The sequence below is a fragment of the Pristiophorus japonicus genome, chromosome 7, assembly GCF_044704955.1.
Source record: "Pristiophorus japonicus isolate sPriJap1 chromosome 7, sPriJap1.hap1, whole genome shotgun sequence".
NCBI lineage: Eukaryota > Metazoa > Chordata > Chondrichthyes > Pristiophoridae > Pristiophorus > Pristiophorus japonicus.
The window spans coordinates 90,111,219-90,125,604 of NC_091983.1; the positions used below are offsets into that span (position 1 = coordinate 90,111,219).

The 14,386-nt window shown below is 41.3% G+C and overlaps 1 protein-coding gene across 1 annotated transcript in view; it reads right to left on the bottom strand.

Annotated features, from left to right (window-relative positions):
• Window positions 1-14,386, bottom strand: part of LOC139267193 (dystrobrevin beta-like) — an 843,282-nt gene that overhangs the window by 249,258 nt on the left and 579,638 nt on the right. The window contains exon 12 of the mRNA XM_070885122.1: window positions 11,207-11,293. Within this exon, the coding sequence (XP_070741223.1) occupies window positions 11,207-11,293 (87 nt within the window). The remainder of the gene's footprint in view (window positions 1-11,206; window positions 11,294-14,386) is intronic.

Sequence of the window (14,386 nt, forward strand, 5' to 3'; positions counted from 1 at the left end):
AACTTCAATTATGTTATTTGCAGTGAAAGACATTTCTAACTGATCCACATACGCTTTAAAACGTTCCTGGTCGTATCTATATTCACTCAAATATCCGATTACACCTGCCATTTTTAATCTCTAGCTATTCACACCGTGTGCTGTATTTTATCTCGGATTTTGTAGCTTTTTTTTCAAAGACAGAAACTTTCAAACAAAGTGTTCTGTCGGCTGGCTGAATCCTTCACCAATAAAATTTAAGCTTTAAACATCCGAAAAATCTCCCATCCTCGTCGCCAACTGTGATATCTTCACAGAGCACAGCACACACGGCTTCCTAAGATGCAGGCTGCTCTCTCAGAACTCTCGGAAATTGCCTGTTCTGTTTAATGATTAACTATGCAGCTGCAGTACACAATACGTCCACATCCACAGTGTGGAGCTACAAGCATTACAAGCTTGTTGACATTACACTGGCTCTCAGTTTTTCAGAGCAGTACAGTTCACGACATGCGTCTGGATGAAGTGAGAATGTTTATTTTTGGTAGATTCACCACTAATGAAGGCCAATTCTCGTCCTTTGAAATTGAAAGGCCAGACAAGCATGCAATGAGTACCAGCAGCCACAGTGGAATAAGACACTTGGCATTAATTAGGACTGCAGTGATTAATTGATTATAAATCATTACGACAGCTGGAATAAGAATGAGCAATTGCTAAATACATGTTTGGTATTGCCATTCAGATTTTGTTCTATCGAGAATTCTTGACACCATTCTAATAAAACAAAAGCTGAAATATGTAGTCTTAATGTGCTGGCACATGTAACTGTTGTTGGTGATAAATGAATAGTGGCTTATTCAGCAAACACCAGAATACTACCAATTGTTATGATGGTGTAGTGTATCAAACTATTCAACCATTTCAGCTATTAAAAGAATGCTTGGTATTGCCGTAGCATTGACCCAACCTCAATCACTTTCCCCATTCTGTTTATTTTTGTCAAATTCCCAGGGCTATAAATTCATAACTTGAAAATTAGTCAAGCCAGGATTCTGCACTGAGACTATTTGATCCTAAAATTGACATGAAGAATGCCATCAATCATAGAAACTTATAGCACAGAAGGAGGCCACTTGGTCTGTGCTGGCTCTTTGTGAGCAGTTATGCTTAGTTCAACATCCCCGCTTTTTGTCCATTACCCTGCAAGTTCCTCAACCTCAAGTACCTGTCCAACTCACTTCAAAAATTACTCCTGGAATCAAATTCCAGCACTTTTTTAGGTAGAATGCTTCAGATATTGACAATTTTCTGAGTGCAAAAAAATTCTTCTCATCTCCCCTCAAGGGGCCCGACTTTGGTGGTACCACCTAATTCTCGGTGGTCCTGTGGTGGTCGGTCAATCTTCACCGCCCGGTACCACTGGGGCGGAGTGCTGGCAATATTGGTCCGGGCGGTCCTGAACGGTGCATCAGCGGAGTGCGACGGACGGTCTGCTCCGGCGGTGCAGGGTAAGTTGTCTGAGACTCGGGACTCTTTGGGTCCCGGGTTCTGTGCAGGCACGCTCTTCCATCGACCTCCGTCCCCGCCCCCCCCCCCACCCACACAAAGAGCAGTCCGGAGGTCAGAGACTGCCAACGTCGGATTGCAGGTAAGTGTCTCCAGGTACGTTTAGATTTTTAATTGTTTTGTACAGTATTTTTAATTTATTTATAATACTTACACATTAGATCTCACTTGTCAATTTTAGAATCAAATAGTCTCAGGATTAGATCTCGGGGTGGTGGGGGGGGTGTACTAGATCGCTGGGGGGGGAGGGGGAGGGAGGGAAATAGATTGCTGCAGGGAGGAGTAGATTGCTGGGTGGGGGGGGGGAGGGGGGTGGGAAAAAGAGTTGTACATATTGCTGATATACCATCGGCATAAAACCACCCTTTTTCAGACTGTGTGCAGCCCCCGTGATATGTCGGTGGTATGCTACCAATGTCGAACGTTTGGGCAGTCTGTAGAGTGCCCCGTGTGGACGGATGGTATGCATACCGCCCGGCGGTATGTTGCTGATGAATTTCCCGCTGGGCGGTATGTAGGTAATTTTTGATCAATTTCGCGATTTTGGGAAGTATGTCGGCAGTCCGTGGGCAGTATGCTCACCAATTTCAGCCCCAAGATCTTTTGCTAATGATTTTAAATCTATGATCACTGATTATTGACCCACTCGCCAGAGGGAATAGTTTTTCTCTATCAAAACCTCTCATCATCTTGTAAACCTCTACTAGGTCAGCTCTTAACCTTCTCTGTTCCAAGAAGAAGAGTCCTAATTTTTCCAATCTCTCCTCATATCTGAAGTGCCTCATCTCAAGTAACATCCTGGTAAACCTCCTTTGTACCTTTCCTAAGGCTTTACATCTTTTCTGAAGTGCGTGAAGAATTGTGCACAATACCCCAGCTGAGGCCTAACCAGAGATTTATAACGTACTAACATAATCTCTCTGCTTTTATATTCTATTCCTCGACATATAAACCCAAGTAACCCATATGCTTTTTTAACCCCTTTATCAACTTGCCCTGCCATCTTTAAGGATTGGTATTTGGACCCCTCTGCTCATCAATTATGCATTAAGCACAATCGCTTTTGAGGGGGTGATTGATTTTTCAGCAAGAGTAAAATTGCTGTCCAATCATTTAGTGATTTCGCCAAAACTAAGCAGCTAATAGCATGTTCAAGTGGTAGTTATTTGTTTTTAGTATATGTAAGAACAATTACAAGCAGTGTTACTTCAGTCAAAAATGGAATTCTTAACCATGCTGCTTAATGTAGAAATAATTGCTCTTGCAGGTTATACCTATAGTCTTAAGCACAGCTACAATTGGAGAGAAAAAAAGAGCTCTTAGACACATATATAAGGGTGGCCCAGCCCAGAAATCGGCACGATCCCAGCCTGCAAGCCCATCAGCAGGCCAGGGCCATTAGAGCATACCACTTCAGGGAGCAGTGCGTGCTGCTGCAGGAGGGCGACGTCTGACTGCAGTGCGGGCAGGTACAGCAGGAGTGGCAAGTTCGGGGCGAAGAAACGGCAAGAGTTTGTAGAGAGATGTGATCGGGGCCCAGGAGAGGTGAGAGTTTGGGGCCCAGGGGCAGCACGGGCCAGCCCACACTGCGATACGTGTGCGCACTAGGATCATGCAACAGAGCTGGTCTCCAATCGTCTTGGTTAATCCTTGCCACTGGACCAAGACCTAACTGTGTCAAGCCTGTGTGGTGGCTGGGGTGCAACAGCCACCACATGTTAAAAAAAATCCATGCACAGGCATCTTCCACCCTTCAAGATGTAGTTCGGGATCTGGAATATTAGGTCCTTCATTGAAACACCTGTGAACTCATCCCTTTTCGGCGTGGAAGCAAGTCATCCTCATTTCGAGGGACTGCCTATGATATCAGGGCTGAAGGGACAGATATAAACAGCTGATAAGTCGATTAAAAAGAAACATAATAGGAGAAAGCATGATGGGCTACATGCTGCTCAGGTGAAGTATAAAATAAAACAGGTCTGCATAATTTGAAGTAACAGAAAAATAATTTTTGGCTATTTGGAATTTTCTTGTGATTATCTAAAACAAAATAATAATTCTGCACCTGCATTGTGTTATAACATTACAACAGTGACTACACTTAAAAGAAAGAAAAGACTTGCTTTATATAATGCCTTTCACGATCACTGGACGTCTCAAAGCACTTTAGAGCCAATGAAGTACTTTTGAAATGTAGTCACTGTTGTAATGTGAAAAACGTGGCTGCCAATGTGCACACAGCAAGCTTCCACAATGTGATAATGACCAGATAAAACTGTTTTTGTTATGTTGATTGAGGGATAAATATTGGCCAGGACACCGGGGATAACTCCCTTGCTCTTCTTCGAAATAGTGCCATGGGATTTTTTACATTCACCTGAGAGAGCAGACAAGGCCTCGGTTTAACGTCTCATCCGAAAGACGGCACCTCCGACAGTGCAGCACTCCTTCAGCACCGCACTGGAGTGTCAACCTAGATTTATGTGCTCAAGTTCCTGGAGTGGAACTTGATCCCACAACCTTCTGACTCAGAGGTGAGAGTGCTACCCACTGCGCCACGATTGACACGACTTAAAAAGTACTTCATTGGCTGTAAAGGGCTTTGGGATGTCCCGATTCAAAATATTGGAGCATCAAACACAAGAAATCGTTACGTAAATAATTTACTATGTCTGTGCCTTATATGATTCAAATGAGGAATTTGCACCTAATTTATTTTCATGCTACTCAGATACAGTGTGGCTGACTGAGGTAAATACTGAGTCAAACCTTTCGATTGCAGGTGAAATCATTTGTGGCTATAACTAAATAGAAAGTGGAGAAAATAAATGGATTTTGAGATCCAAAAATCCAACTCTTGAATCTGTAGCCAATTCTGGATGTACACAATCCTCTTTATTCTTGGTTATTAAACCCAGAAAGTGGAACCTCAGCACTTTGTAGGATTTATTGTTTCGTTGCATAATCACACTATTCGTAATGGGTATACACTCATGGCCTGTTATAATTCAGTTAACAAGTTCTGGCACTTATTTCTTTGTGCAAAACGCTATATTTATCCATATGAAACTTGACCGAAATATTGTCTTGTTAAAATAATACCTAGAGGCTTTCAAGTTATATTTGAAATTCATGATTCGCCTCAAATCCCCAAGACTACTACTCTGAGTGACAATTATTAACCATCAGTTGTAAAGACTTTATACACACATAAAGAAAATGAATTTCAGAAATAAAATACACAGGTACAAAGATACAAATTTAAATTAATCAATTGAGATTTCTTGCTTGATAGGTCAACGAGCTGCTTACTTCGATTACATTTGTTCCAAAACATCATTATTTTTAATGCATAGGTGCAATGTGATAAACCAACTTTAGGGCAGATTGATTTTACAATCCTCCATGAGTCATTTGAAATAGCCAAGCGCCATTTCCAAAAGTGACTCCTCTTTGAAGTTCTGTATCCCTCTACTCATTGGAGTTTAGAAGAATGAGAGGTGACCTTATTGAAACATATAAGATTCTGTGGGGGTTTGGCAGGTTAGCTGCTGAGAGGATGTTTCCCTTCATGGGGGATTGTAGAACTAGGGGGCATTGTTTCAGAATAAGGGGCCGCCCATTTAAGACGGCGATGAGGGGAAATTTCTTCTCTCAGAGTGTCGTGAATCTTTGGAATTCTCTGCCCCAGAGACTTGTGGAAGCTGAGACATTTAATATATTTGAGGCTGAGATAGACAGCTTCTTGAACTATAGGGGAGTCAAAGGTTATGGGGAACAGGCAGAAAAGTGGAGTTGAGGCAAAGATCAGAGCAGCCATGATCTTATTGAATGGCGGGGCAGGCTCGAGGGACCGTATACAAGAATATAAGAAATAGGAACTCCTGCTCCTATTTCTTATATTCTTATGTACAATTGAAGCATTCACACATGACAGATATAATGTTGCAGCTCCAGTACTCCATGGGATCAGAATGATCCTGTGCTGCTGGAGTTCGGGATTGGGAGCAAGCATTGTCTAGAGTGCAATAAAATTCATGAAAGGGCAAATTGTACATGGTCTGTGGAAAGACAGCTTGATGCGACATATTACCTTTTCTTGTTCCATGCTTTCTCATGTTCCAAACTCAGATATGAAACCATCGCAACCTAATAGTGATTTTCCTATTTGTAAGAGGACATGAACGCTCATATTTGTCAGACCAAAAAATTATTTTCTACCTTTCTTTTGATCAAGTATTGTCCATTTAAGGAATATAATCTCTCCCATTAATACAAACAGAACATTATCCAGCAGGGTGAAGAGGAGAAGAAATACAAGGCAAGATAAATTTCTTTTCAAAATGAATCAGTCTAAAAACTATACAATATGATTTCAAATCTTGCTTTATTTCACAACATGCTTCACCGTGACAAATTCTTGTACTACAGTTTTTGAATCCTGAGTGTTTGACTCAGAAAACTGTTTTTGACTGGTAACTGAAATAGCAACCAGTAAAGTTGTGTCTGCACAGACACAGTGAATCCAAGCTAACGTGTATCTGATATTACCAATAAATGAAGATATGCCCTCAATCTGAATTAAATTATTCTACTTTTGTATAGAAGGCAGGATAATAAGCTGCCAGCAATTCAACTAGTAAGGCAAACATGCGGCTGGAATGCTTAATGAACCTTGCTGTTACAATCTAGGAGGCTGTTAACTCCAGACACTTACTAAATTCCTGACTACCACATTATAACAGATAGAGAGATTAACATAACATTTTAAGCACTACAGAAGCCAAATGCGTTTATTAGTAAAACAGCAGACAGTTGCAAATGGTCAATAAAAATGGAAAAAAAAGTTTGAATGTTATTATTGAATTATATTTTTCTGCTCAAGGTTTACCATTTGGTGTCAGCATCAAGCAGTCCCTTGTTGAGTTTGGACAAACTGAATATAGAGTTAAGCTTTTTTAATATGGTTTCATATTACCAGTCTGAATTTTATAATTTTCTATACCTGTCATATTTGTGGCCAGAGTGTGACATTGCTGATTTAATATCAATTTGTCCCACATTAAGGGCAGGTTTGTATTAGGAATTAGGAAATTTATTTTATACAAGGTCCTTGCAGCTAGTATTTTGGACAAAAAGTCATCGACCTGAAACATTAACATTGTTTCTCGCTCTACAGATGCTGCCTGACCTGCTAAGGATTTCCAGCATTTTCTGGGGTTTTTTCAGATTTCCAGTATCCACAGTATTTTGCTTTTGTAGTAGTATTTTAGACCATCTGGGTTGGATTTGAAACCAGGCCCCAAAGATGAAAGTACAACATGATACCTTACTGTGCAACCAGTTGTCTCACGCCAACATTTGCTTTCTGATGGTTTCTGAACAGCTTTTGTAAAACACAAGAAAACAGGAGAGATGCACTTCATTACAAATTAAAATATTTTAAAAGATATTTGCGAATTACAACTCAATTCAATGTTGTTGTTTATTTAGAATATTTCAAGGAACAGTAATCATTTGTGAAATTCCTCTATTGCGACTTTTTGGTAGGTAGACCTGGTAGGTTGACCAGGCTGTAACCTCAGCATTTAAGTACACTTGCTCCACGCAACTGGAGATTGCTGCCAGCACACAGATTTAAATCAATACAACATGAGTACAACAGATGTCTCCGTTAAAATTGTGTTCATATTAATTTTGTGAGATGGCCTTCGCGTTTGGTAAAATAAAAATGGGGTAATAGTTTTCAAAGGTTTGTCTCAACCCCACTTATTATGTGACAAACCTGCAGCATAGCAATTAAATCTTTTCAACTGATTTGCGACAGCTGGAAATGACTCTGATTGAGATATATTGGCAGGGTCCATAATTCATGTGTAGGAAAACATGAGAATTTTTCTCCAGAATGCTACCCGCAGAGGCATATGGCCAAATTATTAAATTAAAAAAACCCTCACATTCTAGCAGGCAAGGTCCTTATAGAGATTATGTAATGAAATATGTTCTGCTATATGTACAGACAGTATAGAATTGTGCAAACTAAGTGGTGGGAAAACAACCTGTCAGTAGAAATGTAAAGACACTACCTCGCAAACATAGTCATTCAGATAGTGGGGAAATTGAACTGTTACAAAGAGTTTTTTTTAAACTGAAGACATCAGAACAATACACTGGATTAGAAACAAAGAAACATAGAAAATAGGTGCAGGAGTAGGCCATTCGGCCCTTCAAGCCTGCACCGTCATTCAATGAGTTCATGGCTGAACATGCAACTTCAGTACCCCATTCCTGCTTTCTCGCCATACCCCTGGATCCCCCTAGTAGTAAGGACTTCATCTAACTCCTTCTTGAATATATTTAGTTAATTGGCCTCAACAACTTTCTGTGGTAGAGAATTCCACAGGTTCACCACTCTCTGGGTGAAGAAGTTTCTCCTCATCTCGGTCCTAAATGGCTTACCCCTTACCTTAGACTGTGACCCCTGGTTCTGGATTTCCCCAACATTGGGAACATTCTTCCTGCATCTAACCTGTCTGAACCCATCAGAATTTTAAACGTTTCTATGAGGTCCCCTCTCATCCTTCTGAACTCCAGTGAATACAAGCCCAGTTGATCCAGTCTTTCTTGATAGGTCAGTCCCGCCATCCCAGGAATCAGTCTGGTGAACCTTCGCTGCACTCCCTCAATAGCAAGACTGTCCTTCCTCAAGTTAGGAGACCAAAACTGTGCACAATACTCCAGGTGTGGCCTCACCAAGGCCCTGTACAACTGTAGCAACACCTCCCTGCCCCTGTACTCAAATCCCCTCGCTATGAAGGCCAACATGCCATTTGCTTTCTTAACCGCCTGCTGTACCTGCATGCCAACCTTCAATGACTGGTGTACCATGACACCCAGGTCTCGTTGCACCTCCCCTTTTCCTAATCTGTCACCATTCAGATAATAGTCTGTCTCTCTGTTTTTACCACCAAAGTGGATAACCTCACATTTATCCACATTATACTTCATCTGCCATGCATTTTCCCACTCACCTAACCTATCCAAGTCACTCTGCAGCCTCATAGCATCCTCCTCGCAGCTCACACTGCCACCCAACTTAGTGTCATCCGCAAATTTGGAGATACTAATTTAATGCCCTCGTCTAAATTATTAATGTACAGTGTAAACAGCTGGGGCCCCAGCACAGAACCTTGCGGTACCCCACAAGTCAGAATGCCTGCCATTCTGAAAAGTACCCATTTACTCCTACTCTTTGCTTCCTGTCTGACAACCAGTTCTCAATCCATGTCAGCACACTACCCCCAATCCCATGTGCTTTAACTTTGCACATTAATCTCTTGTGTGGGACCTTGTCGAAAGCCTTCTGAAAGTCCAAACATACCACATCAACTGGTTCCCCCTTGTCCACTCTACTGGAAACATCCTCAAAAAATTCCAGAAGATTTGTCAAGCATGATTTCCCTTTCACAAATCCATGCTGACTTGGACCTATCATGTCACTTCTTTCCAAATGCGCTGCTTTGACATCTTTAATAATTGATTCCATCATTTTACCCACTACTGAGGTCAGGCTGACCGGTCTATAATTCCCTGTTTTCTCTCTCCCTCCTTTTTTAAAAAGTGGGGTTACATTGGCTACCCTCCACTCGATAGGAACTGATCCAGAGTCAATGGAATGTTGGAAAATGACTGTCAATGCATCCGCTATTTCCAAGGCCACCTCCTTAAGTACTCTGGGATGCAGTCCATCAGGCCCCGGGGATTTATCGGCCTTCAATCCCATCAATTTCCCCAACACAATTTCCCGACTAATAAGAATTTCCCTCAGTTCCTCCTCCTTACTAGACCCTCTGACCCTTCTTATATCCGGAATGTTGTTAGTGTCCTCCTTAGTGAATACCGAACCAAAGTACTTGTTCAATTGGTCCACCATTTCTTTGTTCCCCGTTATGACTTCCCCTGATTCTGACTGCAGGGGACCTACGTTACTAACCTTTTTCTCTTTACATATCTATAAAAACTTTTGCAATCCGTCTTAATGTTCCCTGCAAGCTTCTTCTCGTACTCCATTTTCCCTGCCCTAATCAAACCCTTTGTCCTCCTCTGCTGAGTTCTAAATTGCTCCCAGTCCCCGGGTTCGCTGCTATTTCTGGCCAATTTGTATGCCACTTCCTTGGCTTTAATACTATCCCTGATTTCCCTTGATAGCCACGGTTGAGCCACCTTCCCTTTTTCATTTTTACGCCAGACAGGAATGTACAATTGTTATAGTTCATCCATGCGGTCTCTAAATGTCTGCCATTGCCCATCCACAGTCAACCCCTTAAGTATCATTTGCCAATCTATCCTAGCCAATTCACGCCTCATACCTTCAAAGTTACCCTTCTTTAAGTTCTGGACCATGGTCTCTGAATTAACTGTTTCATTCTCCATCATAATGCAGAATTCCACCATATTATGGTCACTCTTCCCCAAGGGGCCTCGCACAACGAGATTGCTAATTAATCCTCTCTCATTACACAACGCCCAGTCTAAGATGGCCTACCCCCTAGTTGGTTCCTCGACATATTGGTCTCGAAAACCATCCCTTATGCACTCCAGGAAATCCTCCTCCACCGTATTGCTTCCAGTTTGGTTAGCCCAATCTATGTGCATATTAAAGTCACCCATTATAACTGCTGCACCTTTATTGCATGCACCCCTAATTTCCTGTTTGATGCCCTCCCCAACATCGCTACTACTGTTTGGAGGTCTGTACACAACTCCCACTAATGTTTTTTGCCCTTTGGTGTTCTGCAGCTCTACCCATATAGATTCCACATCATCCAAGCTAATGTCCTTCCTAACTATTGCATTAATCTCCTCTTTAACCAGCAATGCTACCCCACCTCCTTTTCCTTTTATTCTATCCTTCCTGAATGTTGAATAACCCTGGATGTTGAGTTCCCAGCCCTGATCATCCTGGAGCCACGTCTCTGTAATCCCAATCACATCATATTTGTTAACCTAATTCATGACCTAATTCTGAATTCAGGGATTCTCCAATTTACTCACAATTCAGAACAAGGTATAAGGGAACAATTTAATGTCTCAGCTTCCAGCTTGGGCGAGAGGTTAGAAAATCGGTTGAATAAACTTGGACCTTCACAGAGCTATATGTTCAATAACTACAATATAGCTTACAAATGCATAATCAATAGCCATAAAATCAGTTACTTAGAAGTTGTAGAAGCAGCATTGAGTTAACATAGAAGATACAGTGCATACAGAATGTGAAAAGAACTCCTTAGAATGAATGAGTCTTGTATACAGAACTCTTTATTGTGCTGGTCAATCTGGTAAGGGATTTTCACATCCTCATGTACAATAGAAAGAATGTCTCTGCTTCAACAGGCTAACCAGTCATCAAAAGGGGCTCAAGTCATACTATGCAATCAGTAAGTCATTCATGTTATTATAGGAAGCACATGCTAGCCTATACACTTATATAAAAAAACTCACTTTTATTCGTGGCTAAAAATAGAGGCAAAAGACGGGTAGTGTTTTATGGGACAAAAAGCCATTAATATTGGACAAATTGGATATTGTTTCCTCCTGACAATATTGGGCAGTTTTCACATTGACATAAATGATTATTGAAAGACAGATCCTGACATACCTTTTAGTAGGAGTGGGTGCTCCAGATGACAAGACTGACTGGGATACCACGGCATCATTCATGTTCGGCAAAGATCGTTGTTGGGGGCTACAAAGAGCAAAATAAAAATCAATTTAAGAAATAACTTTTGCTATTAGCCCCTTACAGTTATACACTAAAACTGGTCTGTATTGACCAGCTCGTAACTTCAAGCATTTCTGTACAAGTTGTTCTTTAACAAATGTCCAAGTAGGAATCGGTAGTATCCTGCACAGATGAAAGATCTTTAACAGGCCAGCTGGACTACAGAAATTGTGTCAATGTAAACCAGTTTGGATTTCGCACCGATACAAAAGATATGGGGGTAGAGTTTCCGCTTTGGGCGCAATCGGCAATCTAGGTGTAAACTGCGCTTGAAATTGTGAAGTTATGGTTCAAGTTTATGCTAAAACACATTTGCATAATGACAGACATAAAGTTTTCCATGAACCAGCACAATTGGGCAGAATAGACCATAATTGTTTATTTTTTCCCTTTAATTAAAAGGTATTGTTTGCTGTCTTTATTAACACAGCTGAAAATGGATTTATCACAAAAAATAAGCATTTTTAATAAGTGTCTTGTCCACCATCTGTAACCTGATATTAAAATCACTGAAAATGATTTTTAAAAATGCTACTGAACCATTTATTAGTTTTATTGGTGGACACTAGTCAGTTTCTTAGTAAATTAAACATTTTAAAAATGTGCCTACTAGTGCCTTTGCGTCTGAAAAAACGCTTTATTTGAAGAGCGTTCCCAAATGGTCGCAAATGGGTGCAATCTGCAGAAACCTGCCTTTTCATTATTTTTACCTTGGGGTGCAACCGGTTTTGTGGACACAATGTTTTTTAAACCAGCGTTAAAAGATCCTGGAAATTTGAGTTTCGCTCGATGTAACTTGCGCTTAAAATTCCTCGAACGTTTGCACTAGTTTGGCCGATTTCAAGCTCAATGCACTGGAAAAACCAGTGCAAACCAGCAGAAACACTAGACCGTGTATCATTTGGGAGTGAAGTCAGCCAGATGGAAGAGGTTGTCTGACAACCCTTCGTTATGCACGAGATGCATGTGTAACTGCAATGATGCAAAACAAATTTTTAAACAAAACTATCAGGTGATAGATGGGACTTTCTGGAAATTTTTAAGCTTCATTTTTAAATGGTTTACTGTTGGTAAAAAACACACAGCCACATACGCTCCTCTGACATTCATGGTCGAGTATTCATGCACAGAGCTCCACTTTGGCTCACTGGAGAGCAATGCAGAACAGGCACTATAATCAAGACTTAATGCCCTCCATCACTCACAGCAGCTCGTGGTCTCAAGCCAGTAGTTTTAATTCACCACAAGACTGCAAAACAGAAGGTTCATCCAAATACACTCAATGTTCAGTACTAGATGGAAATGTCTGAATTGTATAACTTTACAAAATGTTATTTTACAAAGTCTGGTACAGGTAGTTTCATTTATTCCATGTTCAGTTAGACCCAAAGGGTAATAAATAGGAGACCCAACTGCATCAGTTAAGAACTTACCATAATGAAATAAAGGGAAAAATATCTAATGAAATTTGTTGATTTAACTTGAAATGTAAATGACCCTTTTCAAATACACCAGATTATAGATTTTTTTCCTTCTTTAATTTGGCATAGTGGCTGAGCGAGGAGAACCTCCTGTCACGCTCAGGAAAGTCTCTCATGCTCTCTCTGTGACATCGCTACCAGTTTTAGTACTTCACCAGTTTTATGGGCTAGTAAGCACAACCAGATGTTTCAGTGCAGAGCTACAATGGACTTGATTCCTCCCAAACATGTGCCCCTCCCCCCAGAAACAGATAAGCTTTCATTTACTTCAACTGTTAAAGAAACAGTGACAACAAGAAGTCACCAACCTCTCTCCCACAATAATATAAACAACAACTTTTATTTATATAGTGCCTTTAACGTAGTAAAATATCCCAAAGCGCTTCACAGCAGTGATATAAGACAAAACAGATAAATTTGACACCGAGCCACAGAAGAAGAAATTACGGCAGATGACCAAAAGCTTGGTTAAAGAGGTAGATTTTAAGGAGCATCTTAAAGGAGGAAAGAGAGGTAGAGAGGCGGAGAGGCTTTGGGAGGGAGTTCCAGAGATAGAGAGGCAGAGAGGTTTAGGGAGGGAGTTCCAGAGCTTAGGGCCCAAGCAGCTGAAGGCACGGTCACCGATGGTTGAGCAGTTATAATCAGGGATGCTCAAGAGGGCAGAATTTGAGGAGCGCAGATATCTTGTCGGGTTGTGAGGCTGAAAGAGATTACAGAGATAGGGAGGGTTGAGGCCATGGAGGGATTTGTAAACAAGGATGAGAATTTTGAAATTGAGGCGTTGCTTAACCGGGAGCCGATGTAGGTTAGTGAGCATATGGGTGATGGGTGATCATGACTTGGTGCGAGTTAGGACATGGGCTGCCGAGTTTTGGATGACCTCAAGTTTACATAATGTAGAATGTGGGAGGCCAGCCAGGAGTAGTCAAATCTATTGGTAACAAAGGCATGGATGAGGGTTTCAGCAGCAGAAGAGCTGAGGCAGGGGCAGAAGCGGGCAATGTTATGGCGGTAGAAATAGATGGTTTTAGTTATGCTGTGGATTTGTGGCAGAAAGCCCATTTCAGGATCAAATATGACGCCGAGATTGCGAACAGTCTGGTTTAGCCTCAGATAGATGCTAAGGAGTGGGATGGAGTCAGTGGCTCGGGAACGCAGTTTGTGGCAGGGACCAAAGACAATGGCTTCGGTCTTCCCAATGTTTCATTGGAGAACATTTCTGCTCATCCAGTGCTGGATGTTGGAGAAGCAGTCTGACAATTGAGAGACCATGGAGGGGTCGAGAGAAGTGGTGGAGAGGTAGAGCTGAGTGTCGTCAACGTACATGTGGGAACTGACTCCGTGTTTTCGGACGATATCGCCAAGGGGCAGCATATAGATGAGAAATAGGAGGAGGCCAAGGATAGATCAATAATATAAAGCAACTGAGAAGGCTTACGAAGATGAGGAAATCCATTAACTTGGAAAAAAGACACTATGGAGATGTGTTGCATATGAAGCTCATCTTATCTCGAGAGAAATTATATTTCCAAACTGTTTTTCAACAGACTTGCTGGGTGAAAAATTAAAACCTCAG